This window comes from Mauremys mutica, unplaced genomic scaffold, assembly GCF_020497125.1.
Source record: "Mauremys mutica isolate MM-2020 ecotype Southern unplaced genomic scaffold, ASM2049712v1 000206F_np12_subseq_1:328963_obj, whole genome shotgun sequence".
NCBI classification, from domain to species: domain Eukaryota; kingdom Metazoa; phylum Chordata; order Testudines; family Geoemydidae; genus Mauremys; species Mauremys mutica.
This window is the reverse complement of record NW_025422883.1, coordinates 156,953-181,260: the sequence shown is the minus strand read 5'-3', so window position 1 is coordinate 181,260 and position 24,308 is coordinate 156,953. Positions and strand designations below refer to the sequence as shown.

At 58.0% G+C, this 24,308-nt stretch overlaps 1 protein-coding gene across 1 annotated transcript in view; it reads left to right on the top strand.

Moving 5' to 3' along the window:
* The window catches only part of LOC123357017 (slit homolog 1 protein-like), a 138,896-nt gene that overhangs the window by 11,362 nt on the left and 103,226 nt on the right, over positions 1–24,308 (top strand). Inside the window, exons 2-4 of the mRNA XM_045000277.1 lie at positions 13,832–13,903; positions 14,855–14,926; positions 18,220–18,291. Of these exons, the coding sequence (XP_044856212.1) occupies positions 13,832–13,903; positions 14,855–14,926; positions 18,220–18,291 (216 nt within the window). The remainder of the gene's footprint in view (positions 1–13,831; positions 13,904–14,854; positions 14,927–18,219; positions 18,292–24,308) is intronic.

The following is a 24,308-nucleotide window of genomic DNA, read 5'->3' as shown; positions in this document are numbered from 1 at the left end:
CCCACAGGGAGGTGGAGTACGGACAGCGCTGGGAGAGCTTTCTCCCAGCGCTGGTGCTTTGACTACACTTAGCGCTTCAAAGCGCTGCCGTGGCAGCGCTTTGAAGTGTCCCAGCCGGGAGAGACGCTGTAAGTGACTCAGAGCAGCCAGAGTGACACATTGGATTTCTCCCAGCGTTCACGTCGAGGGCCCATGGGTAACACAGGCAGAGAAAGGGGTTTGTCGAGAGCGTGGCTGTTAAATTCACAGTGTTGCTTTAAATCAGAAGATAAATCATGTAAGACAGAGACCCCTCGTGGTGTAAATCAGGGTAGTTCCCTTGCACACGCTGCCGCCAGGCTGAGTTACAGTACCTGAGGATCTGGCCCAGATCCTGGCCTGTGGCCGGGGCCATTTCAGGCTTCCTGAGGCTTTGCTGAGAATTCTCTTTCCCGGCATGAATTTTGGATGCAAATGCTGATCCAGATAGCAGAGGCAGTGCCCTAGGGGACAGAGATGCTGCTAGGAACGGGTAGATCAGAAAAAGAGAAATGAATTTTTCAGGCCACTGGGCTCTGAAAGCAGAGGAATGCAAGCTCACCGCGCCGATGGCAAGAGCACCGATGGAGCCGGAGCTCGGCAAAGCGAGGATGAGTCACTGGCCTGGGGACTGGAGCAGAAACAGGGTCTCTTGGGTCCCTAACCGGAGCAGGGCGGAGGGGGCAAAGCTGGGAGACGTGGGGATTCAGGAGAGCAAATGGATGTGGGTCATTCAAGAGCCCCCATATCTCAGGGCTGAGGCTTCCTGCAGAAGTCAGTCCCAGCAGCCTTTGGGGCCGCAGCTCCCTGCCGCTCCAAAACCGGGGGTGACAGGAGTCCTGCTTTATTTCCTGTCTAAGTACTTCTGTGGCCCCATTGCCATAGCAACTGAGTACCTCCTAATCTTCTGTGTGCTCTCCGGACGCCCCCCTGCGAGGCAGGGCCATGCTGCTGCTCTCGCCTTCCCGATAGGGGGTGGGGCAGAGAGACTAAGTGATGTGTCCTAGGTCACACGGGCAGTCTGTGGCAGAGCTGGGAATAGAAGCCAGCTCTGAGTGCCATGGTAGTGCTCTAACCACTGGGCTATCCTTCCCCTGTATCTGGGAAATGGGTGCGGCAAAGTCAGTAACCGCAGGACTCAAATCTTTAGTGTGTCCAGCTGGACTAGTGGACGGAGCACAGGGCTGGTTGTCAGGACTCATGGGTTGTGTTCCTATCTCCCAGTCATTGTGCAGCGGGACAAAGTCATGTCCCTGCTCCATGCCTCAGTTTCCCCATCTTTCGAATGAGGATATTGACAGTCAGCCATTATTGTATTAAATCAAGGGCTTTGAAATCGGAGGATGACAAATAACTCCTCTGTGTCTGTGCAAAGCCCACCCAGGGGGAGGAGGGGCTAAGAGCTGGGGCACGAACTCCCCAGAGGTAAGTGAGGAAAAGCATAAAACGCTCCTGTTCCCCAGCACTAGTTTCGCAAGCCGGGCTGCTTGTGAGGCTGAAAAGTTCATTGTGGTGTCAGCCTGGTTCAATACTCTCCTATGGCCTGTCCTCTGCTCCCCAGCGTTCCCTGGCTGCTCCACCCTCGGCTAGGGGCTAGTTAATCAATGAGACCCACGAAAGGGCTCTGCTCCTTGGCTTGCTCCAGGAGGCACCTGGCCGGCTGGCCTCCTGGCAGGAGAAACGCTGATGGCAGCCTTCATCCCCTGTGCCTACTGTGAGCTGCAGGCGGGTGCCCTGGGAAAGCCGGGCGAGCTGCTGCAATGGCGGCTCCTTGCCAGCACGAGCTAGGAATGGCGCCTCCTCACGGTGCGGGATCGGCATGGGGCAGGGCTGGGCCGACACAGGCAGGGCGCTGGGCCAGTGGGTGACGTTCCAGAAGCCGACGGGGCTTGGGGAGGTTTGCAGAATGCAATGGAAGGAGTTTGTGAAGTTGAGGTGGTGTCACCCAGACTCAGGCAGGGACTAGGCCCATGGCGCCAGGCGCTGCACACACAGCTAACGAGAGGAGCTTGCAATCGAAGTGTAAGCAGAAGGGTTCTCCAAGCAGGTAGACAGTGGCTGGGGGTGAGGTGCACACAGTAACAATGGAGTGGCCAGGCAGATTGGCCATTGCAGCCCGAGTCGAAGCGAGAGCCACGTGATCACGTCTGACGGGTGACGGATTAAGCACCAGATCTTTCACAACATGCCTCTGTGTGCTGGTGCATGCACTCTGCATTGGCACACGCCCATCGGGTAGTGAGACGTCGCTCCACTTCCACCTGCCAATGCAGGTTTTTCATTCCACGCCCGAATCTGGTGCAATTTCAGAGGCTGAATCAAGGCCGGCTGCATGCGTGGCCCCGAGAGCCCCATATCCATCGGGCATTGCAGCAAGAAAGCGAAACTAAGTGGGTCAGCACAGTGGCAAGAGCCAAGCGTGTGCCAGCGCCTGTCGTGGTGGGCACACTCGGCATTCCTGGGCTTCGGGCTTGCACTGCCGGGAATTACAGACGATTGGCTCGCTGGGTCTGCCTGCCTGCCTTGCGCCGCTTCCACATCCATCAAGTCCCTGGGGAATAGATCTGATTGTGACCGTGTCTAGCTAATTATCTTTCACCGTTTCCATTCCATTCAGTTGCTACAGGGTGAGCCAGCCCCCAAACCCTCCAAGTGGCTGGGGCAGAATCCAGCAAAGCCACAAGGAACTAATCAAGCCATCAAAATGCAGGGCCTTGTAAGCCAATAAACCGTGGGGTGTGACCTGCTACCCTGGTAACAAAGGGCTCATTCATCTGAACTGATTTCACCAAGGGATGTGGGGGATTTGCCATCACCTGACGCTTGGGCATTGCTGCCTCAGCTGTGTCCTCGCTCAGCTGCCAGTCCTGGGCTGAACGCGGGAAGCGCTGGGGCCGGGGGGGTCTCTGGCCTGTGTTGTATGGGAGGTCAGGCAAGAGGACCGAACGGTTGCCTCTGGCCTTTCCCTCTAGGAACGCCAAGGAAGAGCGAGGCTGTGTGGTTATTTCCCAGCCAAGGAGATACAAGCAGGTGCCAAGCCAGGCCTCGGGCTGCGTCGCTGAGCTCTGGGAGCTGCATGGTACGTGGCCGGGGAGGTATTTTTTACTCTGCTGGAATAGGGCAGCAAGGCAAAGGGTTAGCTCCTGAGCAGCGAGCGTTTCAGAGGCCTGGGGCTGACAGGCTGTAATTTAGAATCTGAGGCACTGGGGGGGATTGCGGGGGGGGGGGGGGGGAGAAAGTGGCATGAAGTGAAATCACAGCGTTGTTGTCTTGGCAGCATTCGAAACACGCTTTCACCTGCTGCTAATTCCCCTCTGGGCTCCAAAGGCGGCCGCTCCTCTGAACAAAGAGGTGAGCGGCGCGCGGGTGGGGGGAGTCTGAATGTTCAGTGGGATGATGGTCAGGTCAGTGTGCAGCTGTGAGGACGGCCCAGCCCCCAAACACGCTGCAAAGGGGCTGGGAGCTGGTGCACGAGGCTGGAGATGCTTAAAGTGCTCTGGGAGAAATGGGGGGGATCTGTCCTCATGTGGGAGCTCCAGGTCTGGGAAGACAGTGCTGACAGCTCGCCCCTCAGCACCGCAGCTTGAGGAAAACACGGGGTCCCTGGCTGGGCCTTCGATGCCTGGCAGCTCACCCCCCCCACACACACCCCCCACCACACACACTCTCTCTCTTCATCGCTGGCTGTCAGAGGGATGATTGAGCAGCACAAATGCCTTATGGTTCCTGAAGCTAGAGACGGCCGTGCTGCCCCGACTCACTGCACCGTGCTGCCTGGTGTGTCTCTTGCCCCCTGCTCAAAATCTAGTCCTGAAATATCTCCTAAATTACCCCCAACTGCCCTGCAGCGTCTGCAGTGACTGAGGCTGAAGCTTTTCTGTTTCGCACTCTGGAGCAGGGGCTCTCGGCCTCTCCAGACTGTGGAACCCCTTTCAGGAGTCTGACTTCTCCCCAAGTTTCACCTCACTTAAAAACGACCTGCTTACAGAATCAGAGCTAAACATACAAGTGTCCCAGCCCACTGCTCCTGAGCCATTGCCAACTTGCTCATTTTTACCATCTAATTCTAAATACATCGATTGGAATAGAAATACTGTCCATACGTTTCAGTGTCTAGTATATGGAGCAGTATGAACAAGTCATGGTCTGTAGGAACGTTTAGTTTGTACCGACTTCGCCAACCTGCTGTAAAACTAGGCAAATCTCCAGTCGAGTTGCTGTTCCTCCCGCAGCCCTCTCCGTAGCCCGGGGTGCACGAACCCTGCTTGAGAACCACTGAGCTGGAGGCAGTTTGGGGTAGGTGCTAGGGCTCCAGCCCACCCAGTTCCTCTGTGTGGCACTGACCAGCTGCTTGCCTTTGGTCCACGTACGTCTCTCGTCAGAGCCTCTGCCTTCCCGTCTGGAGATCATGGCTCCAGCCTCCCTCCCTGCAGGCTGGGGCTCAGTGAAGTGCTTTGCTAGCCTTGCATTGTTGTTATCAGAGATTCCGAGGCCGAAGGGCCCATTGTGATCGTCTCCGCTGAGCTCCCGTGTAACACAGGCCAGAGACCTGCCCCACCATAATTCCAGAGCAGAGCTTTGAAAAACATCCCGTCGGGATTTAACAATGGCCAGTGATGGAGAATCCACCTGGCCCTGGGTAAATTGTTCCAATGGTTAATTCCTGTCACCGTTACAAATGGACACCTGCTTTCTGGTCTGTGTGTGTCTAGCTTCAGCTTCCAGCCATTGGATCGTGCTCGACCCTTCTCAGCTAGACTGCAGAGCCCAGCAGGAACTATTCGTTCCCCATGTAGGTGTTTATAGACTCAGCAAGTCAGCCCTTAACTGTCTCCCTTTTAAGCTAATTACGTTGAGCTCCTTGAGTCTGTCACTCTCAGGCAAGTTTCCTAATCCTTGAATTATTCCCATGGCTCTTCTCTGACCCCTCAATTTCTCAGCATCCCTCTTTCACTGTGGGCACCGGCACTGGACACAGGATCCCAGCAGCGGTCGCACCAGTGCCAAACCCAGAGGTAAAAGAACCTCCCTGCTCCTACTGCTGGGATCACATGAGCTCTTTTGGCCACAGCGACACACTGGGAGCTCGTGTTCAGCTGCTTATCCACCATGACCCCCAGTGTTTTTCAGAGTCCCTGCTTCCCAGGGTGGAGACCCCCATCCTGTACGCGTGGCTGGCGCTCTTTGTTCCTAGCTGTGTGCCATATTAGCCGTATTAAAACGCAGATTGTTTGCTTGCACCCAGTTTACCAAATGACCCCGATCTCTCTGAATCAGTGATGTGCCCTCTTCATTATTTACCAATCCCCTAGTCTTTGTGTCATCTGCAAACGTCAGTGATGACGTGTTTTCTGCCAGGAAAAAATGTTAAAGAACCGAGGGCCAAGAACCGATCCCTGCAGGACCCCACTGGAAACACACCCGCTCAATGATTCCCCCTTTACAGTGGCATTTGGAGACCTAACAGTTAGCCAGTTTTTAATCTGTTTAATGTGTGCCAGGTTCATTTTATATTGGTCTCATTTTTTAATCAAAATGTCCTATGGTACCAAGTCAAACACCTCACAGAAGTCTAAGTATATTACGGCAAAACGATTACCTTTATCAACAAAAGTTGTAAACTCATTAGAAAACATTATCAAGTTAGTTTGACAGGCTCTGTTTTCCATAAACCCATGTTGATTTGCATTAATTGCATCACCCTCCTTTAGTTCTTTATTAACTGAGTCCCGTGTTGGCCACTCCATTTATCTTGCCTGGGATCGATGTCAGGCTGACAGGCCTATAATTACCTAAGGCATCCCGTTTACCATGTTAGAGACTGGCACAACATTAGATTTCTTCCAGTCGTCTGGAACTTCCCCAGTGCTCCACGACTTATTGAAAATCAACATTAACGGACCAGCGAGCTCCTCAAAGCTCTTGGATTGCAAGTTGTCTGGACCTGCTGATTTAAGAATGTCTGACTTTAGTAGCTCCTGTTTAACATCCTCCAGAGATACCAGTGGAATGGAAAGAGTGTTATTCTCACTATATGAAGAGACTGCTTCATCTGGCTTTACCCCCAAATACAGAACAGAAATATTTATTGAACACATCTGTCTTTTCTGCATTATTGATAATTCTACCATTTCCGTCTAGTAATGGACTAGTACCATTGTCAGGATTCTTTTTGTTCCTGATATATTAAAAAAACTCCTTCTTGTTGTCCTTAAGTCTGCTGGCCATAGATGTTGCCTTGTGTCTCTTGGCTTCCCTTATCAATTTTCTACAGTTCCTAACTTCTGATTTATATTCATTACTATCAACTTCTCCTTTCTTCCGTTTGTTATATATTATTTTTATTTTTTTACATCTGCCTTCACTTCCCCTCTAACCTAGGTTGTCTGTTTAACCAGCACAACCTTCTTCCTCAATTGTGGCTTTTTGGTCATCTAATCAGGTGTTCTTAAATGATTTCCAGCTATTCACATTTTTCTGATTAAATTCTTCCTCCCAGCTGATTTGGCTCACAATTGTTTTCAGCTTTGTGAAATGGGCCCTGTTATATATACACATTTGGTTCTATTACTTGTCTAGACTTTATTCCACTTGCACATTATAAATGTGACCATCATGATCACTTGTGCCTAGGCTACCATTCATTTTTAGGTCTGTGATCCGTGCGTCTTTATCTGTTATGACAAGGTCTAACGCAGAATTCACCCACGTTGGCTGCAACTCTTTCTGAGTTAGGAGATTGTCAGTTAGAATGTTTAGAAACTCCATGGATGTTTTAGTCCTGTCTGCATGATACCTTCAGCATATGTCACTCTCACTGATTGCACAGCTCTTTGTCCTACACACTATAGGTAGGTGTGTAAGGAGCCGGTTGTCCTGTTCCCTGGTGTGATTTGGGGGTCTGTGGGACACCACCAATGTCCTACGTCCTTGGTGAGTGGGCTCAGCAGGGGCAGAACTGGGTGTGACGTGGGGGCCTGGAGCTCAGGGATTGGGAGATGACTGGGACTCTGCAGTCCGAGGCTTATGTCTTGTCTTTCAGAGTGGGAACCCTTTGGGTCAAAGCCTGCCCTTTGCTTGGTGCGTGTGCGTGCATTGCCTGGGACAGTGGGGCCCTGTTGGCTTGTGTATTCCAGCCATATAAATGTTACAGCAGTTTGAAATGAGGTCCTGACAGGGAGTCTGAACCCTGAGAAACCCCGAACCCAGAAACCCCACATGTGCACCATTAACTCTACCCCTGCTTCTGATGTTGCACAATCTGCATCTGTGGGTGCATTTTAGAGCACTTTGGAAAATCGGCACCCACATAAAGTTCTGCCTCTAGTGTGTGTGTGTGTGTGTGTGCGAGCGTGCGAGCGTGTGTGTTTCCTTCCTTTTAGCCCTGAGTCAGCTTGGGGCAGTCGAGTCAGGTAGCTGTGAACTCTGTTTATCCATCTCTGTGGACCGTGCCCTGGGCTCAGCCTTGCTGAATTGCCGCGAGGTCCCCATCCTGCCAGGGGATGAACAGCCTCTGTGCGCTCAGCGCCTCTGGAGTTACTCCCCTCCTGGCAGGATCGGGCCCTTGTTCCTGGGGGTGGGGGCAGGAATCCAAACGTCTCTGCCTGCCTGCTGCCTTGGCTTGGCCTGCTGGGAGCTGGATGCGCTGCTGGGTTTCAGTTTAATCAGCAGGGCCGGGAGCGTCTATTCATTCCCACCGAGGCATTCATCAGTGTCCTAGTAACCTGCCCCCCAGCCCCCTCGCACTCGGGCGCACACGGCTCCATAATGGAAGGAGCCAGGCAATCTCAGCAGCTGAATGGGATTTTGAGCTGTGTAATTATGAGACTATACCGGTCGAGTTGGAACTCATTAGCCATTATCAGCCATTTCAGCAGCACAATGCCACCACCCCAGGCTGCGCGGCTTCAGTGTCTGTACATGCTGCCGAGGTGCTGGAGGCCGGCCTGCCTCTGACCTCGGCCCTCCCTCGGGCCCCACACTGCGTAGGGACCCCAAGGGCAGGGCCTGGCGCTGCCAAAGGTGTGTGCCGTCGAAACAGCTGCCAGCTCCCGGTGTGGGGAGCAACAGGCAATGAATCTAGTCTCCATTCCCCGCTGTAGGGGAGAGGCCAGATCCCACTCTGCGCTGGCCCCGTCTGAGAGCGCGCGGGCCCCGCTGCACTGGCCGGTCGGAGGGCACAGGCCCCGCGGTAGGGACCCCGCTGCGCTGGCCGGTCGGAGGGCGCGCGGGCCCCGCGGTGGGGACCCCGCCGCGCTGGCCGGTCGGAGGGCGCGCGGGCCCCGCGGTGGGGACCCCGCCGCGCTGGCCGGTCGGAGGGCGCGCGGGCCCCGCGGTGGGGACCCCGCCGCGCTGGCCGGTCGGAGGGCGCGCGGGCCCCGCGGTGGGGACCCCGCCGCGCTGGCCGGTCGGAGGGCGCGCGGGCCCCGCGGTGGGGACCCCGCCGCGCTGGCCGGTCGGAGGGCGCGCGGGCCCCGCGGTGGGGACCCCGCCGCGCTGGCCGGTCGGAGGGCGCGCGGGCCCCGCGGTGGGGACCCCGCCGCGCTGGCCGGTCGGAGGGCGCGCGGGCCCCGCGGTGGGAACCCCGCCGCGCTGGCCGGTCGGAGGGCGCGCGGGCCCCGCGGTGGGAACCCCGCCGCGCTGGCCGGTCGGAGGGCGCGCGGGCCCCGCGGTGGGAACCCCGCCGCGCTGGCCGGTCGGAGGGCGCGCGGGCCCCGCGGTGGGAACCCCGCCGCGCTGGCCGGTCGGAGGGCGCGCGGGCCCCGCGGTGGGAACCCCGCCGCGCTGGCCGGTCGGAGGGCGCGCGGGCCCCGCGGTGGGGACCCCGCCGCGCTGGCCGGTCGGAGGGCGCGCGGGCCCCGCGGTGGGAACCCCGCCGCGCTGGCCGGTCGGAGGGCGCGCGGGCCCCGCGGTGGGAACCCCGCCGCGCTGGCCGGTCGGAGGGCGCGCGGGCCCCGCGGTGGGAACCCCGCCGCGCTGGCCGGTCGGAGGGCGCGCGGGCCCCGCGGTGGGAACCCCGCTGTGCTGGCCGATCGGAGGGCGCGCGGGCCCCGCGGTGGGGACCCGGCCGCGCTGGCCGGTCGGAGGGTGTGCGGGCCCCGCGGTAGGGACCCTGCTGCGCTGGCCGGTCGGAGGGCGCGCGGGCCCCGCGGTGGGGACCCCGCTGAGCTGGCTGGTCAGAGGGTGTGCGGGCCCCGCGGTGGGAACCCCGCCGCGCTGGCCGGTCGGAGGGTGCGCGGGCCCCGGGGTGGGGACCCCGCCGCGCTGGCTGGTCGGAGGGTGCGCGGGCCCCGGGGTAGGGACCCTGCTGTGCTGGCTGGTCGGAGGGCGCGCGGGCCCCGCGGTGGGAACCCCGCCGCGCTGGCCGGTCGGAGGGCGCGCGGGCCCCGCGGTGGGAACCCCGCTGCGCTGGCCGGTCGGAGGGCGCGCGGGCCCCGCGGTGGGGACCCCGCCGCGCTGGCCGGTCGGAGGGCGCGCGGGCCCCGCGGTGGGAACCCCGCTGCGCTGGCCGATCGGAGGGTGTGCGGGCCCCGCGGTAGGGACCCCGCTGCGCTGGCCGATCGGAGGTTGCTCTTTCCCCACATCACCCTGGATTGAAAGGGCCAGATGTGCTGTCCCCAGTGTGGGTGCACAGACCTGGCAGCCCAGACCCTGCGCTGAAGGCTCCGGCCCCAGGCCCCACGCCCCACTGCCCCGACCCCGGCTCTGGGTCCCCTCTGCCCCAGGCCCCCCAGCTCTCAGCAATCAGCAAGGAGGGGCTGAGCGGAGCGGTTCTTCGTGTCTGAGTTGGGAAGGAGGCGCTTTGCTCGCTGCCCTGCGTGCTCACTGCTCCGGGTGCGTTCAGGGTGTGGCCACGCTGCCAGCAGCCGTGTAGACGGCGCTTTTGAGCTGCGGCTCAGGCTGGCACTCGGGCTCTAAGCTCCCCCCCAGGCTTCAGAGCCTGAGAGCCAGCCTGAGCCGCAGCAGCCACACGGCTGTTCCTAAGCGCGGCAGCACAAGCCCAGCGCGTTTGCCAGCCCGGCTCGGCGCTCGCTGCCAGGGAGACGTCCCCCGAGAGAGGCTGCTGCAGACTGGCAGGGCGGGGGGCTGGGATTTCTGAGCCCCCCCCCCCCCGCGTGGCTCCATCACCCCAGTACACCTGGGCGCTTGCTGATCAGGAGTTCCCGGGCCCATTGGCCCCTGCGCAGCCGAGTTCTGTGCATCCCCATGTGCTCGATGTGGCCGGGTTGGGGCGCCCTGCAGCTGTTCTACCAGCCAGGCGGGGCAGAGCCGTCGGTCGCAGCGGGAGGCTGGGAGATCGGCGCCTGGGGCCCCATTTGCTCCTTAGCGCTGGGTGAGGCCCCAAAGGCTGGGACTAGCCGGGAGACAAGGCTCTGTGACCCCCTTGGGTAGCCTGGGGGATGGGCCGTGCAAGGGAGCTGTGTCCTGCCCGCCTGGCCCAGGAGTAGCGGGACAGGGCAGACGTAGCTGGGTCTTGTGGGGAAGCCCCCAGGTGGGTTGTAGTGCACGAGGGGGGACCTGTAACTGGGGAGGGCTCTGCCCTGCTTGCTGGCCGGAGCTGCAGCCATGCAGGTCATTGATAGCAGCGGGGCAGGTGTGGCTCATTGGATGCAGGGAGGTGGGAGCAGCCCGGTGCCAGGGGAGCTGGAGCTGGAGCTGGGGTAGTGTTACCCAGGAGTGCCCTCGCTGACCCCGCAGGGATCGTGGGAGGTTGGCCTGGCTTCTCCGCGGCAGCCACACAGGGGCCATGGCTGCACCGGGAACCAGCCAGCCCTCCCTGACCTCCTGATCCCCAGTGGGCTGATTAACCGGCTCCCAAGACAAAGGGCCCGGTCCTAGCTGTAGGTGCCTGCCTGCCTACCGCTCCTGCTCGGGGACTGGGCTCTTAGGTAGGGACCCTTCCCTCTGCCCACCGTTCTAGCGTGGCAGGGCCTGCCTGGCACTTCCTTCTCCAGGCAGGGGTTTGGGTCAGTCACACCAAAGTGGTGGCCGTATTAATTGGTGCAGTGGCTAATGAGAAATAATTTGCACGCAGAAGGCCTTTCCCACCAGACTGTAGCAGCTCACTGGGGGTACGAGTTTGGGCCTAGCAAAGATGATTTTGTCTGTGAAGCCCCCTGGTTCTACTCACAGGTGCTGCTCTCCGGGTGGTGCTGAGTGCGAACACTCCCCTGCTCTGCGCTGTGTGTGTCTCAGCCAGAGTCAGAGCCAGGCTGGGTGGGTGTTTGTCTGTCTGTCGCTGCCCCTCGTTCCCACACCCTCCTGACACCTGGGGATGAATCAGCACAGCCTCCGGACTTCAGGGGGAGCGGCTGAGCCCTGGCAAGCCAAGCTTGCAGCTCCCCTCGGAGTTCTGGCTGGCTCTGAGCCCCACGTCTTTTGTGGGTGAAACCTGACTCCGGAAGAAACAATGGGGTTTGTGTTAGTGTCTCCTGCGTGGGAAAGTTTAAACGCAGTTTATTTTCCAAACAGCCGTTTCTGCGAGCTGCTTTGATACCACTGAAAACAAACCTAGGGCAGTGGGCTGGGCCTGGGGGGCTCCCAAAGGCCACAGTGTGTATGGGGGAAGGGAAAGGCTTCCATTGACTCCCAGCCTCCAGTGCAGACGTCCCAGTGGTCCAGGCGGCTCTCCCTAGAGAGGCTTGTTCCTGGAGAGCTGGGGCAGGCTGACAGCCAGGGGCGACGTGACTCGGGTTTTGTGCGTGGTGTAAACCTGGCTCTCAGCTGCGGATAGTCATGTTGGGGGGCCTCCCTGCTAATTTAAAGTTCAGAAACCTCCATGGCTCCGTGCGTTTGGGTCTCGGCAGACGCTCGATATTTGCTGCATCGGCGCAAGGGGACGGCATCCCAGGGCTTTGTTGCACATACAGCAGGCAGCTGTCGCTGTTCCTGAGCCGTTCATTGCTTTTGTGGCAGCGACGTTATCCCCTCCCACCTGGAGAGCAGCATCTGGGGGGGTGGGGGGGTGCAGGGAGCTGCCCTGCTCCTGCCCACCCTGCATTCAATGTCATTGAAGGGGGACAGTTAAAAATGAATACGTGGCAATGCTTTTGCACACGGCCCACAAGGGGCCTGTGGAACTTGCTGCTACAAGATCTCACTGAGGCCAAGAGCCAAGCGCTGGCCATTGGCGTGGGTAATGGGTGTGACGTTACAGTCCACATTCCTCAGGGAAATATGCTTATGATATGGATATGATGTAACTGAGAGATACCTCTGTGCAAGATGGCTCGTGTGAGATCTCACTGGAAAGGCTCTGATGTACTGAATGTGATTATCCAATCTGTGTGCCGGTATCATGCCTGTATCTGAAGTTAGGGATACTGACTATGTGTCTGTATTTCAACTGTGCTACTTTGGGTGACACCCCCTGCCAAGATTTCAGGTACAACCATGGAAAAGCCAGACAGGGCGGATGGCCCATCAGCGAGGACAATGGACTGTGAAAAGCCTGGCCTTCCTGGGGATGCTCCACACTGCCCCTGCCTCATGGACGCTGTGATCCTACAGAGTCACCTGATACTAAACACACCTGGGACGACTTGTAGCTTTCCACTGGAAGGGAAGGGGGGGAGGGGTCAAGTTTGGGAAACAGGATTCTCGCCTGTTGAAGGGTGGGGAGGAAGGCCTCCTCTCCATGGCCTGGCTGCCCAAGAATTAAACCTGAAGGGAAGGGAGAGTCCAGCCAGAGACAGGCGTCCAGTCTGAACAGGAATAGAACTGGGACGCTGAACCACAGAAACTTTGCAACCTGCCTGCAACACTGTCTAGGGCAGTGATTCTCAAACGTTTGTCCTGGTGACCCCTTCACACAGCAAATCTCTGAGTGCGACACCCCGCCCCATAAATGAAAAACACTTTTAAATATATGTAACACCATTCTAAGCGGGGTTTGGGGTGGGGGCTGACAGCTCATGACCCCCCATGTAATAACCTCACGGCCCCCTGAGGGGTCCCGACCCCTAGTTTGAGAACCCCTGGTCTAGGGTGAGAAACACTATTGGTAACTGATTTCTTTAGTGAAACTAGCTTAGTTTGCGTGTTTGATTTCACTTGCTTAGTAATCGGCTTTGTTCTGTTTGTTACCCCTTTTATCACTTAAAATCTGCCTTTTATAGTGAATAAAATTTGTTTTATTTATTATCAAACCCAGTTTCTGTAATTTCTAACTGGGGGGAGGGGCAAGCCGTGTGCACACACCTCTCTCCACATTGAGGGAGGGGGTGAATTTCATACTATATCTTTGGGTCTGCACTCCCAGGGAGGGGGGCCTCTGAGTGCTGGAGCCAGTCCCTGACGCTGAGTCTGCCCAGAGCTGATCTGCGGCTGGGGTGGCCCTGCCTGTGAGGGTTAGAGGAGCTTTGAAGAGCCTGGCTCAGCAGGACAGGTGAAGGGGGCCCAGGCTGGCAGAACAGGCAGACTCAGTGGTATCTCAGCACATCAGGTGGCTTCCCAAGGGGTCCCGCCCGTCACAGCGGGAACATCTAAAGCCAGACTAACAGCCGGGGTGTTGAGAAGGGCTGTAAACCCTCCTGCTTTGGGGCATTAGCTGGCCATTAACAACCGGCCATTTGGGGAAAACTTTCTCTGCAGGGGTCCTCGCACCTTCCTGGCCACGGTGTCAGAGCCAGGAGTGTGGCCAGCTGCCTGTTTCCAGATCCATGGAGAAGCCCTGTTCAATCTAGCTGTCCTCTGGCACCTGCCTGCCTCTGGGGGAGCTCAGCCCTCCCCGAGCGCTGGCTGCGGGAGCCCAGGGCTCCGACCCCGCCTGACATCCGCCCCGTTCGCTGACCGTCCCCTCTTCTCTCCACAGGGAGCTGAATGGGAACAACATCACCCGGATCAACAGGAACGACTTCTCGGGGCTGAAGCAGCTGCGTGTCCTGTGAGTCCCCTGCCCGAGCGCTCGCCCCCTCTGAGCAGTGTCTGTGACGGGGGCGGTGGTGCTGCCAGGCCTGCCTGGGGGGAGAGGCCTGCCCGGGCCAGGGCTGACCCAGATTGGACTCTGCCTTGGCTAAGAGAGAACTGGGGCATGCGGCGGAGGGGAACCCGGGCTCACCAGAGGGCCCCTGTGGTGGGAAACACGGTTGAAAGGGGGGGGTCAGAGGCCATTGGCCCCCTTAGGCTGGGAGGGGGGCGACTCCTCTGACGGTAAAGGGGGCTGGGATGAAAGGAACGGAGGGGCCGGGGGGGACAAGGAACAGGGAGCATGTGCCTCAGGGTCCTGCTCCACGTGACTGACCGGGCCACCCCCCAGGGAGGGGGCTGGGGCTGCTGCCTGGTGACCCCAGTATCCCAGAGGGACTTGGGCCCTCGGCCTCCGGCTGGCTCCCTGCCGGCGAGGCCTGCGTGCCCTCCACGGGCCTGGAAAGCGGGTGATGGAAATGGATGCTGCTGGGAGCCAGGCCCGAGCTCTTAGCCGGGAGCTCCTCCGTGGGGCCAAGGAGGAGCCGTGTGACACCCGTGGGCTGGGGGCTCCCGGCTCAGGGACCTGGGAGCCCGGCACCATGGCGGGTGCTGGAGGTGACCGCGAGTGGCCTAGCTGGGGCGCCGGTAGATGTCTGAACAAAGCAGCCCCTTCCCTGGCTAGCTCCCAGCGACGCTGACGGGGGTGGCTGGGGTCCCTATGAAGGTGGCCCCTGCACCAAGGGAGCGTGGCAAGACCGCGGCCGCCCCTGACCTGGGCCCTTGCACCCCTGGAATGAGCATCTCCTGCCCAGTACCCGGGCAGGTCCCCAGGCTGCGGTGCGGGGGCTTCCCGTGGATTCCCGGCGAGTGAGCGTGCTGCCCCGGTGCCTCTCGACTCTGACCCGTTCTCTCTGCCTCCCTTTTCCAGGCAGCTGATGGAAAACCAGATCAGCGTGGTGGAGCGGGGAGCGTTTGATGACATGAAGGAGCTGGAGCGGCTGTGAGTGCCTTGGCGCTGGGGGACGGGGAGGGGGAGAGGGGAATGGCCGTCACTGCTGCAGACACGGTGGTCCCGCCAGTTGCTGGGGGGGCCAGTGGCTGTGCTATCGCGTGGGGGGGATTTGGGTGCAGCCCACTACTCTCCCTGGAGAAGAGCGAGCCCCTGACTGCTCTGAAGTGATCCACGAGCAGCCTGAGCAGAGACCCTTGTGGGGATGGGAGGGGGTGGGGGTCTGGAGCAGACCCTTGTCCATCCCTGCTCTCCAGTACAATTCAGGTGCCAGCAGGCTAATCTGCGGGGCAGGACTCCTGTGGGAGTGGTTGAGGGCAGGGCATGGCAGTGTCTCGGCGGGGTGCTGTGCTGGGGGACGGGCCCTGCTCTCTCGCTAACACAGACAGATGGCTGGAGGACAAACCTTTTTATACCCCAGCCGCGGAGCTGCCTGCCGTTTGCACTCAGACGCGTCCCAATCTGCTCCTTTTCCGTCGTGGATCCCAAGAACTCCTCAGCGATGTGCTTCACGCGTCTGTGTGCAAAGCAGCCACAGGCGCGGCTGGGACCTCGCCTAGCAGCTCCTTCAGTGCAGTGCAAAACCTGCACCCGCAGGCAGGTCTCGGCAGCAGACATGCTGCCTGCGCACACACCGCCCTGAGCTGTGACCCCACCCGCTCTCTCCTGGGAAGCAGAGTCAGGCCTGCCCGGGGCTGGACGGGGTGAGACCCGCGTGCTGATGACTCAGGAGTGGACATTCATCTCGAATCAGAACTGACTTGTGTTCCTGCAGGGCGCCGGGCTGCAGAGGGGGGCATGCGGCTCAGTGGGGGGGCTGCCCCCTCTTGGCATCCGCCTGCGCAGCAAAAAAAATAAATAAAGAAAGAAAACCCCGCGGCAGCATGGCTCAGACTCAGAACCTGGTCAGCTCACTACAGGGCTAAATATAACTGTGTGGCCCTTCCTGCTTGGGCTGCACCTCGGGCTCTGAGACCTCCCCCTTTCGGGTTCCAGAGCCCTGGCCCCAGCCCGAGTGGCAACATCTGCACTGCTATTTTTAGCCCCGTAGTGTGAGCCTAAGTCAGCTGATCTGGGCTCTGAGCCTTGCAGCCACGGCTCTTGTTTCACAGTGAAGACCTGATTGAGGGCTGAACCCAGGATCCCAGTGGAGTGCTAGGGGTGCTGTGCTAAGGGGGGTGAAATTGTGACCATTAAAGAGCCCACAGGGCTGGCACAGGAGTAGGGGTGTCCTGTCCAAAGTACAAGTTGTGCCATTATATTTTGCCTCTTTAAAATCCCCTGCAGTTTCAATCAGAGGCAGCCTCCTTCGCTTTCTGTCCTAAACTGCAAGGTAATGTTGCCGTGTGCTTTTTAAACAGCTACTTGTCCTGCCCGAGATGTGTCTGCATTTAATGGTGGAGGAAATAAGATACAACCGATACCAATATTGTCTATGTAAAGCACTGCAAACGGGCGATACCTGTTCTAGTTCAGTCGTTGCTAAATAAAGACGGCAAAGAGGCCTGTGGCACCTTATAGACTAACAGACGTATTGGAGCATGAGCTTTCGTGGGTGAATACCCGCTTCGTCGGATGCATGTAGTGGAAATTTCCAGAGGCAGGTATAAATATGCAGGCAAGAAGCAGGCTAGAGATAACGAGGTTAGTTCAATCAGGGAGGATGAGACCCTCTTCTAGCAGTTGAGGTGTGAAAACCAAGGGAGGAGAAACTGGTTCTGTAGTTGGCAAGCCATTCACAGTCTTTGTTCAATCCTGAGCTGATGGTGTCAAATTTACAAATGAACTGAAGCTCAGCAGTTTCTCTTTGGAGTCTGGTCCTGAAGGTTTTTTGCTGCAGGATGGCGACCTTTAAAATAAATAAATAAAGAGATGCTAATGCTAAATAAAGAGACTCTGCAAACTGAAAACCTGACTGGTTCAAGCCGATGGGGCAGACTGACTGAGAAGCGGGTTACCAGGCAAAGCTGCAGCTGACATTGTCTGTGCAATCCTCTGTCAGTGGGCCCGCTCCCGAGCACCGCCCCAGCTCCGAACCTGGGCTGCACATGTCGTTGCACTGAATAAGGTGTACATTTTTACCAGGGAGAGTAATTAACCATCAGAGGAGTTTACCAAGAGCTGTGGTGGACTCTCCATCACTGGCCATTTTTAAATCAAGCTGGGATGTTTTTCTGAACAATATGCGTTTGGTCAGGAGTCAGAGGCTGGCGTCCCGACCATACATCCGGTGGGACGCGGGACAAACGGCTGCATATCGGGACGGCGCTATCCAGGGGGTCAGACTAGGTCAGTGATTCTCAACCTGTGCAGCGCTCTGTGTTACATGGACCGCATCCACACAACAGATATCCTGCCTGTATGGCCCTGAGGATGTCACATGGGCTGCAGCTGATTGGGCCATGGGCTGAGAACCAATGGGCCGATCACCATGGTCTGCTTTAGACACATCACTGCAATGCTCCTGTGTGGCCACTGCTCTCAAACTGAAACCAGTGTCCAGGCAAGGAAACAAAGTCAGTTTCTGAACCAGTTCCGTTAAACCAGGGCGACTTCTGTGCATGGACGAGGCCCCCGCTCAGCCGCGGAGCGCTGCCAGCACGTCTCAGCAAAGGGGGGGGGTAACTCCCGCAGCAGGGAGGAAAGCCGCAGCAGAGGGTAGGGGTGAGCGCTGGTGGGTAGGACGTACAGAGCATGTGGGTCTGGGGCTTTGTTGAAGAAGGAGCCGAGCGGATGCTGAGCGACAGGCTGAATTTAACTGCCCTTTGCTGGAGTCTCTAGAGCTGGCAGGAGACCGCTTGCCTTGGGCTGCACCGCACCAAAGCTCAGGCCTGGCTGTGCTGACAATGATTTCAGCGCGAGCTGCTGAAAATCAGGCCACATACTTAGGTATCTAAAGGTGGACTTAGGAGTCCAACTTCCGGGGCCCCGTGTCAAAGATCTCTTAGTGCCCAGAGGCTCCTGGGCAGGGTGTCCCACACACCCCTCGGCTAGCTGTGCACTAAGAAGGCTGCCTGCTAAGGAGAGAATGTGAGTTTGGCCCAGTAACGCTGCAGTTACTCTGTAAGGGGAAGGTTGACGTCTATGAGAGACCCTGTATGGGCCCATGCAGCAAACCTTGATCTTTCCAGCTGCCGGCTCCTTCCACTCCCCGTCCCACCCCCCAGCAGTCCTCTCTCCCAGAGCTTCAGAGCTGGGCACTGGGGGTCCTTGCTGGGCTGGGATCATTTGCCTTCCTCCTGGAAAATGTGACTCCCTGTAACCCTTTCTCTCCCTTTCCCCAGACGGCTGAATCGGAACCAGCTGCACACGCTGCCGGAGCTTCTGTTCCAGAACAACCAGGCCCTGTCGCGACTGTGAGTACCTTTCTTATCGCTCGAGGTTCCATCTCTGCCCTCGGACGGCTCCGACAGTGAGGGGCCCTGGCTGGGTGTGTCGGTGCGGCGAGCTCTCCCTGTGGGAATGCCGCAGAGTTCTAGGGGTTAGATCCAGAGTTCTCGGCTGCTGCACTGGAGCCAACTGGGGTTTTATCAGAAGGGGAACTAACTGGGATGCGAGGAAACGTTTAATTGGAGTGACGTAAATTCATTACCCGACGTCTGCAGTATGAAAAGGAATCAGCCGTGGAAGATCTGAAGGATCAGCATCTTTAAAGGCTGTTAAATGTTATTAAAGAGAAGAGCAGTGGCTAACAAACTGCTTAATATCCGGGCTGGCTGAGCAATGTTAGTATTGTGACATGCAGGTTTGTGAAATGTGAAGGAACACAAACGCCCCAGGGCCCTGGACCTTGAAATGTGGCACTTTCAAACGTGAAGCGAGGCTGTGAGCTCTGGCTTCTCCCAGACCTTTGCTGTGTCTTTCACTTGTGGGCCTGATTCTAAACACACTTATACTGGTGCTTGGACAGAGCTACTTCGGATTTACCCTGCTGTCTGTGAGAGAGGAACCATTCCGGCAAGCCCGAAGCAGGGGGGAATTATCCATAGCTTGGAGATACCAAATGCAAACCGAGGCCAGCAGCAAAGCCCAGCTTTGTGTGCAACACCTTGCTGATTCTGGTAGAGCTGCGTGTGCTGTGTGACGCGTCAGGGCTGCGGGGACGGGATATCTGAGCTGCTGTGTTGATTGCATCAGAGCTAGACTTGCTCCTGAAGGTCAGGCTGCTGGTTTTCAGTTTGTGCCGCCATGCTGAACTCCAGCTGGCATTCTAGGAGCTGGTTTCCGGGCGTGACATGTTCTGGCTGGCTAGCAAGGCCGCTGTGTTGGAAGCCGGTGTTTCTTTGGGCCGTAGAGAAGCATGGCAGTGGAGGAACTGGGAGGAGAGGGCTGAGGTATTGGGGTGCACAGCCAGGTGTCAGACATGGGGTTTCATGGAACAGTTTGGTAGGGACACTTTCCCTGGTAGTGACGGGAGCTCTGATTGTGCCTGGAGAGCATTTCCATGTGTGTGTATATCCTGGTGTGTAGGGTGGAGCCCTTTTGCGTGGGGCGCGAGCTGGAGGAGACACTACTGCTGGATGCTGCGGGCTGGCAGTGCTGGAAGTGCTTTCTCCGGCTCAGTGGCAGGCTTGTCTCGGAATCCAGGATGGTGGTTTGTTGGTGCAGCGTGTCTCTGGGTTGCACGACTTGTGAGTGGCTGGTCCTGTGTGAACGGTATCATCGGGAGCCTGCGCAGGCTGGGCCTGAGCTCTGAGGATTAAGAATGGAATTTCGCGCACGTGCTGTTGTGTGAATCTTTCTGGGGCGCCTTTGCCCCTTGGTTCTTGCTGGGCAGGGACCGGCGGAGAAGGCAGCATGTGCTCTATGGAGACAGCAGTCTGTGCATTCAGCGCTTGCCAAGAGCTGGGGCAGGACAGAGCTGGAACCTCTCTTGGGGGGGATGTTCTCAGGGCCCCTTTTAGGTGGACACTGGGCAGCTGGGGTGTGACCTACATCTGCCATGGTTCCTTTTTCCACTTCTGCTCTGTGTGTGCACAGAGAGGGGAAGAGAGAGATGCCAAGTGCTTTCTGGGTGCTGGCCTGGGCCACTAGCTAACCCCTCCGCCTGCACATTCAGCCTTGCTCCAGGGGTGCTGAAGGACTGGGGGACGCAGCCGCACTGCTGTTCTCCCCGTGTGGGAGACCTGCAACCGGGGAGAACTGAGTGCCCTTAATGATCTCCTCACCCTTTCCATCCCCAGACCGGCAGGTTCTCGCTTTGTTGGCCTGTGAAGTGTGCCTGGCCAGGGGGAGGCGGGAGATGGTGGAGGGAAGGTGAAAGGAAGGAGGCAGCTGCTAATAAAACAATAATGAATGCAAAGGCAGCAGTGACCTTCAGTCACCAATTAGCGTGTTGGGATGCAGCTGGATCTGAGGCAGGGACTGCACAGCCTTTCAGAAGGAAAAAGGCCCTTGTATGATCGAAGTGTGGGGGTGGGGGGCGCCGGGATGGGACACAGCTGGGAGCCGCAGAAGGGGCTGGGGCTCTGGGGGCGCTGTGCCTGGCACAGGAGAGGTGCCGGGGCAGACCCGCCATGGGGGGGGGCGTTGTTTGCCTGGCTCCCGTGTTGAGGTGGGAGGCTGGGGGCAGGGCGGCTGACTAGCCTGAGCTGGCTCTGCCCCGGCACCGCGCCCTGGAGAGCGTTCCCCGAACGGGCCCTTGGCAGGCTCAGTGGCTGCTCTGGCCGGCGCTGGAGGGGTACGCTGGGCAGCGGGTCCTGACAAGGGGCGTCTCCAGAGGCCTGCGAAGGAGCAGCCTGCCTCGCTCAGAGCACAGCGCTGGCCCCTGTTGTTAGGGGCTCCCCCGGGGACCGGGAGAAAATGCGTCAGGCCATTTCTCAGCACAGGCTGGGCCCTGCTCCCGTCCAGGTGCAGGGGAGGGGGGGAGGGGAAGATTGTTTCCTCCGCTTTGTGTGTGAGAGAAAAGGACAAGAGACGGGGTGGCCTGTGCCAAGCACCCTGAAAAGGGCCCGTTTCTGAGGCAGCCGTTACTATGGCACCAGATGACTTGATCTGGCGCTTTGCCATTGGTCAGCGACTGAGCTCCCATTAGCTCCTTTACCTTGGAAACGCCACGAGCGGTTGGCGGAGGGTTGATCCCCCAGCCCGGATTCTCTTCCCAGGCGAGTTTCAGGCCTGCGGATGTCCTGGGAGTCAGTCCATGCTGGTCCCCACCCTGTGCAGGGCTCAGACTCTGGGCTCGACCCCCGTCTCCCCAGCCTGAGAGCAGGCTGATTCTTACCCCTGCTCTGGCTGGAATAACCCCCGTGCCACACGGGCTGATACAGACTTGGTGCAAGGAAACAGAGGCAGCGTTGCTCAGACTCCGCGGCCCTGAGCGCCGGGTAGGTGCCCAGATGCACAGCGAGTCCCCGTAATGCTGCAATAGAATCAAGCCAGGCCGGGAATGCTGGAGAACCTAGTTCCTGTTTTTCCCCGATTTGATTTGTATTGCAGCCGAGAGGAGCAGAAGATTAGCCGGGAGTCAGGAGCCGGAGTTCTAGCGGCTAGGAGGAGGGTGAGGAGTGTGGCCGTACGTTACGAGGGAGCTTGTATACGTGCCTTGCGTCTCTTTATACGAATGTTCTATCTGTCCGTCCAGCCTGCTGTCCGGCACTGTGGTATCTGGGCGCCTCCACGTCTCATTTTTGAGGGTAAAACCTCTGCTCGAGGAAGAGTTTGTGCTTTTTAAACAGTTGTGAATTTTCTTGTGGTGGGTTGGTTTGTCCCCTGGCTGCGGTTGTTGGGGCGGTTTGGCCGTTCTGGGGGGCTGGGTTCTTGGTACCATTCTTGTGGGGGGAAAATCTTTTAACAGCGCAATTACAAATTCTACATCATAATCATCCCCTTGTCTCCATCCAACTTCCACAGCAAATGTAAACACCAGATGCTGATAGGATTCTGGGCAACAGCCTGGCTTGAAGGCAAGTTGGCTGTCTCTAGAGGCGGGGGTTCGAGGGCGGATGAGTCACGCAGTATGGTCCTAGACTATCTCTAGGTGCAGCCCGTAGCTTGGAGCAGTTTCCTTTGGTGCTGCTGACCCAGTGATCTCCTTCAGCAGGTTGACTGGTTTGGACTTTGTGTGAGTGGGAAGAGTGGGCTAGTAGACAGGGCACTGGGCTGGGGCCCAGGATCCCTGTGAGCCCTCAGGCAAGTCACTTCCTCTAGCCTATGTCTCAGTTCCCAGCTGTGAGCAGAGATAATAGTTCCTGCCTCACAGAGTGTGCGAGGGTAGAGCCCAGGACTGAGTGTGAGGGGGCTGAGGGCCAGGCAAGCCCCATGACAGACGTCTCGGCAGCTCTGCGGGGCAGGCTTTGTTGGCACAGCCAGCAGGTTTGGAATAAGCTCCTGTGCCTACCAGAGAGCTGGTCCCAAGAATCCGTTCACAAATGTATTGTAAAGGGTTAAAACCAGGCTGGGGCTGCCAGCTTGGAGTGTGTGAAACGGTGGATCAGTGCCCAAAATTGGCATATGTCATGGCAGCTGATAACGCACTCTTCCAATTAATTATGGATTGGCATTTCTCTTGGTCTGCGGAGGTGGAGCATGAGGATGGGCCGTCCTGCTTCAAAGGCTCCTGTTACATAAAAAGAAAAAAACAATGAAGGTAATGAGTGTAAAACGTGAACGTTTTCATTTTAATCTGTGCTGGGTTTTAATACCGTCAGAGGGATACAGATGTGGGGTGGCCCCCGCGGGGTCTGGGATGGCGAGAGCTGTCACGGCTCCCTCTCTGTCTCTTTTTACGGTGCGATTATTTATAGTCCATGCTGGTGTGCATGGAGCTGTGCAGACAGCTGAAAAGGGACCATCCCTGCCTTGAACAGCTCCTGGTCTAACGTGCAAGTGTCCGGACAAAGGGGGCTGCAGGAGAGATGCAAATGGGCAGCGGGGACAGCTTGAAATCCTTTCCGACCTTGCTTTGTGTGGTGTGTAGCTCTTAGCCCTTGGCCTGTTTCTGCTGTGGCCTCCCTGTTCTTATTTCGTTTGTTTGTTCCAACCGTTTCCTTGATGAGTGTGTTTTAGCCCTTTCCTGGTAGGGAAAATAGCAGTTGCCAGGACTCTCTGAAATGTTGTTTTTTGAAACTGTGACTATGCCTGGATCCTGATTTCTCAGCTATCCTGGCTGCTCTTTGATGGTCCGAATGGCGCCTCCTGCTGCTAACTCCACTGTCTCTGTGCTGGCTTTTGCATCCCAAGCTGTGCACGTTCTGTGTCTAATCCTTCGCCGAGTGAAGTGCTGCGGGTTACGTGAAGGAGGAAGGTGTGTGTGAAACCAAACACTCCCTTGCTGTAGGGTGTATTTCATAACAATTGCTGTCCTCGTTATGAGCTGGTACGTTCCAGCAGTAACCATGGAGCTCCGAGGGTTGGAAGGTATTCCAGGAAGGGTGTCTGCAGTGCTGTAATCCTGAATCCAGAGACACTGGGCCAGATTCTGCTTCTCTACACTGGTGTCAGTCCAGAGCAGGGGTCCCCAACGCGGTGCCTGCAGGCGCCATGGCATCCACGGGGGCATCTAAATGCGCCCGCGTCCTGGCCGGCGGTCGAGCATCCACCGAAATGCCGCAGAAATTCGTTGGCAAAACCTCTCAATGACGCCACTTGCCGCCGACAAGTGATATCATCGAGAGGTGTCGCCGCTGAAATGCCGCAGAAATTTGTCGGCGACAACTCTCAATGACGCCACTTGCCGCCGACAAGCGACATCATCGAGAGGTGTCGCTGCCGAAATGCCGCCGAAATTCAGCGGCATTTTGGCGGATGCTCGACCGCTGCCATGGTCAGACGAAAAGGTTGGGGACCACTGGTCCAGAGAAACTGCCCTCTCTGTCTGTTAAATTACTCTGGATTTACTCTGCCGTTGCTGCCAGCCAAGCCTGTCCCGTGCCCTGCAGTGTTAAGTGCAAGCCTAGGTGGGTGCGGGGTGTGACTGGTCCCTGCAGAGCTGAGAGCATGGGACACACTCAGTGCTCCCATGTCTGTGCAGCCTGGAGCTCCAGAGGGAACTGGAGCCGTGGAGGCTTTGCTGGGATTCCCACCCGGGCAGCAGAACGGGCTAGTGACCTGAGCACAGTCAGGAAGGCAGCGGCTGACTGAGTGGGAGGCTCAGGAGACTGATGGCAACACTCGCTGCCTGGGGATCCTGTCAGCCATTTCCCGTAGGGTGCCGCCTCGCCCTGGCACTCCCGGATCCGCACTGCTCCTGAGCGGGAGACTCTGGGTTTAAATGAGAGGGGCTGAGGCGGGAGCGGGGCCCAGAGCAGAGCTGCTCTATGTGCAGAGTCACACTGGGTTACCTGGAGGTGAGATTTAAAATGGATTTAGTCCAGCCAGTGCCCAGGGCCACGCGGATGCTCTTAGCTCCTGTCTACGTGTCTCGGGCTATGTG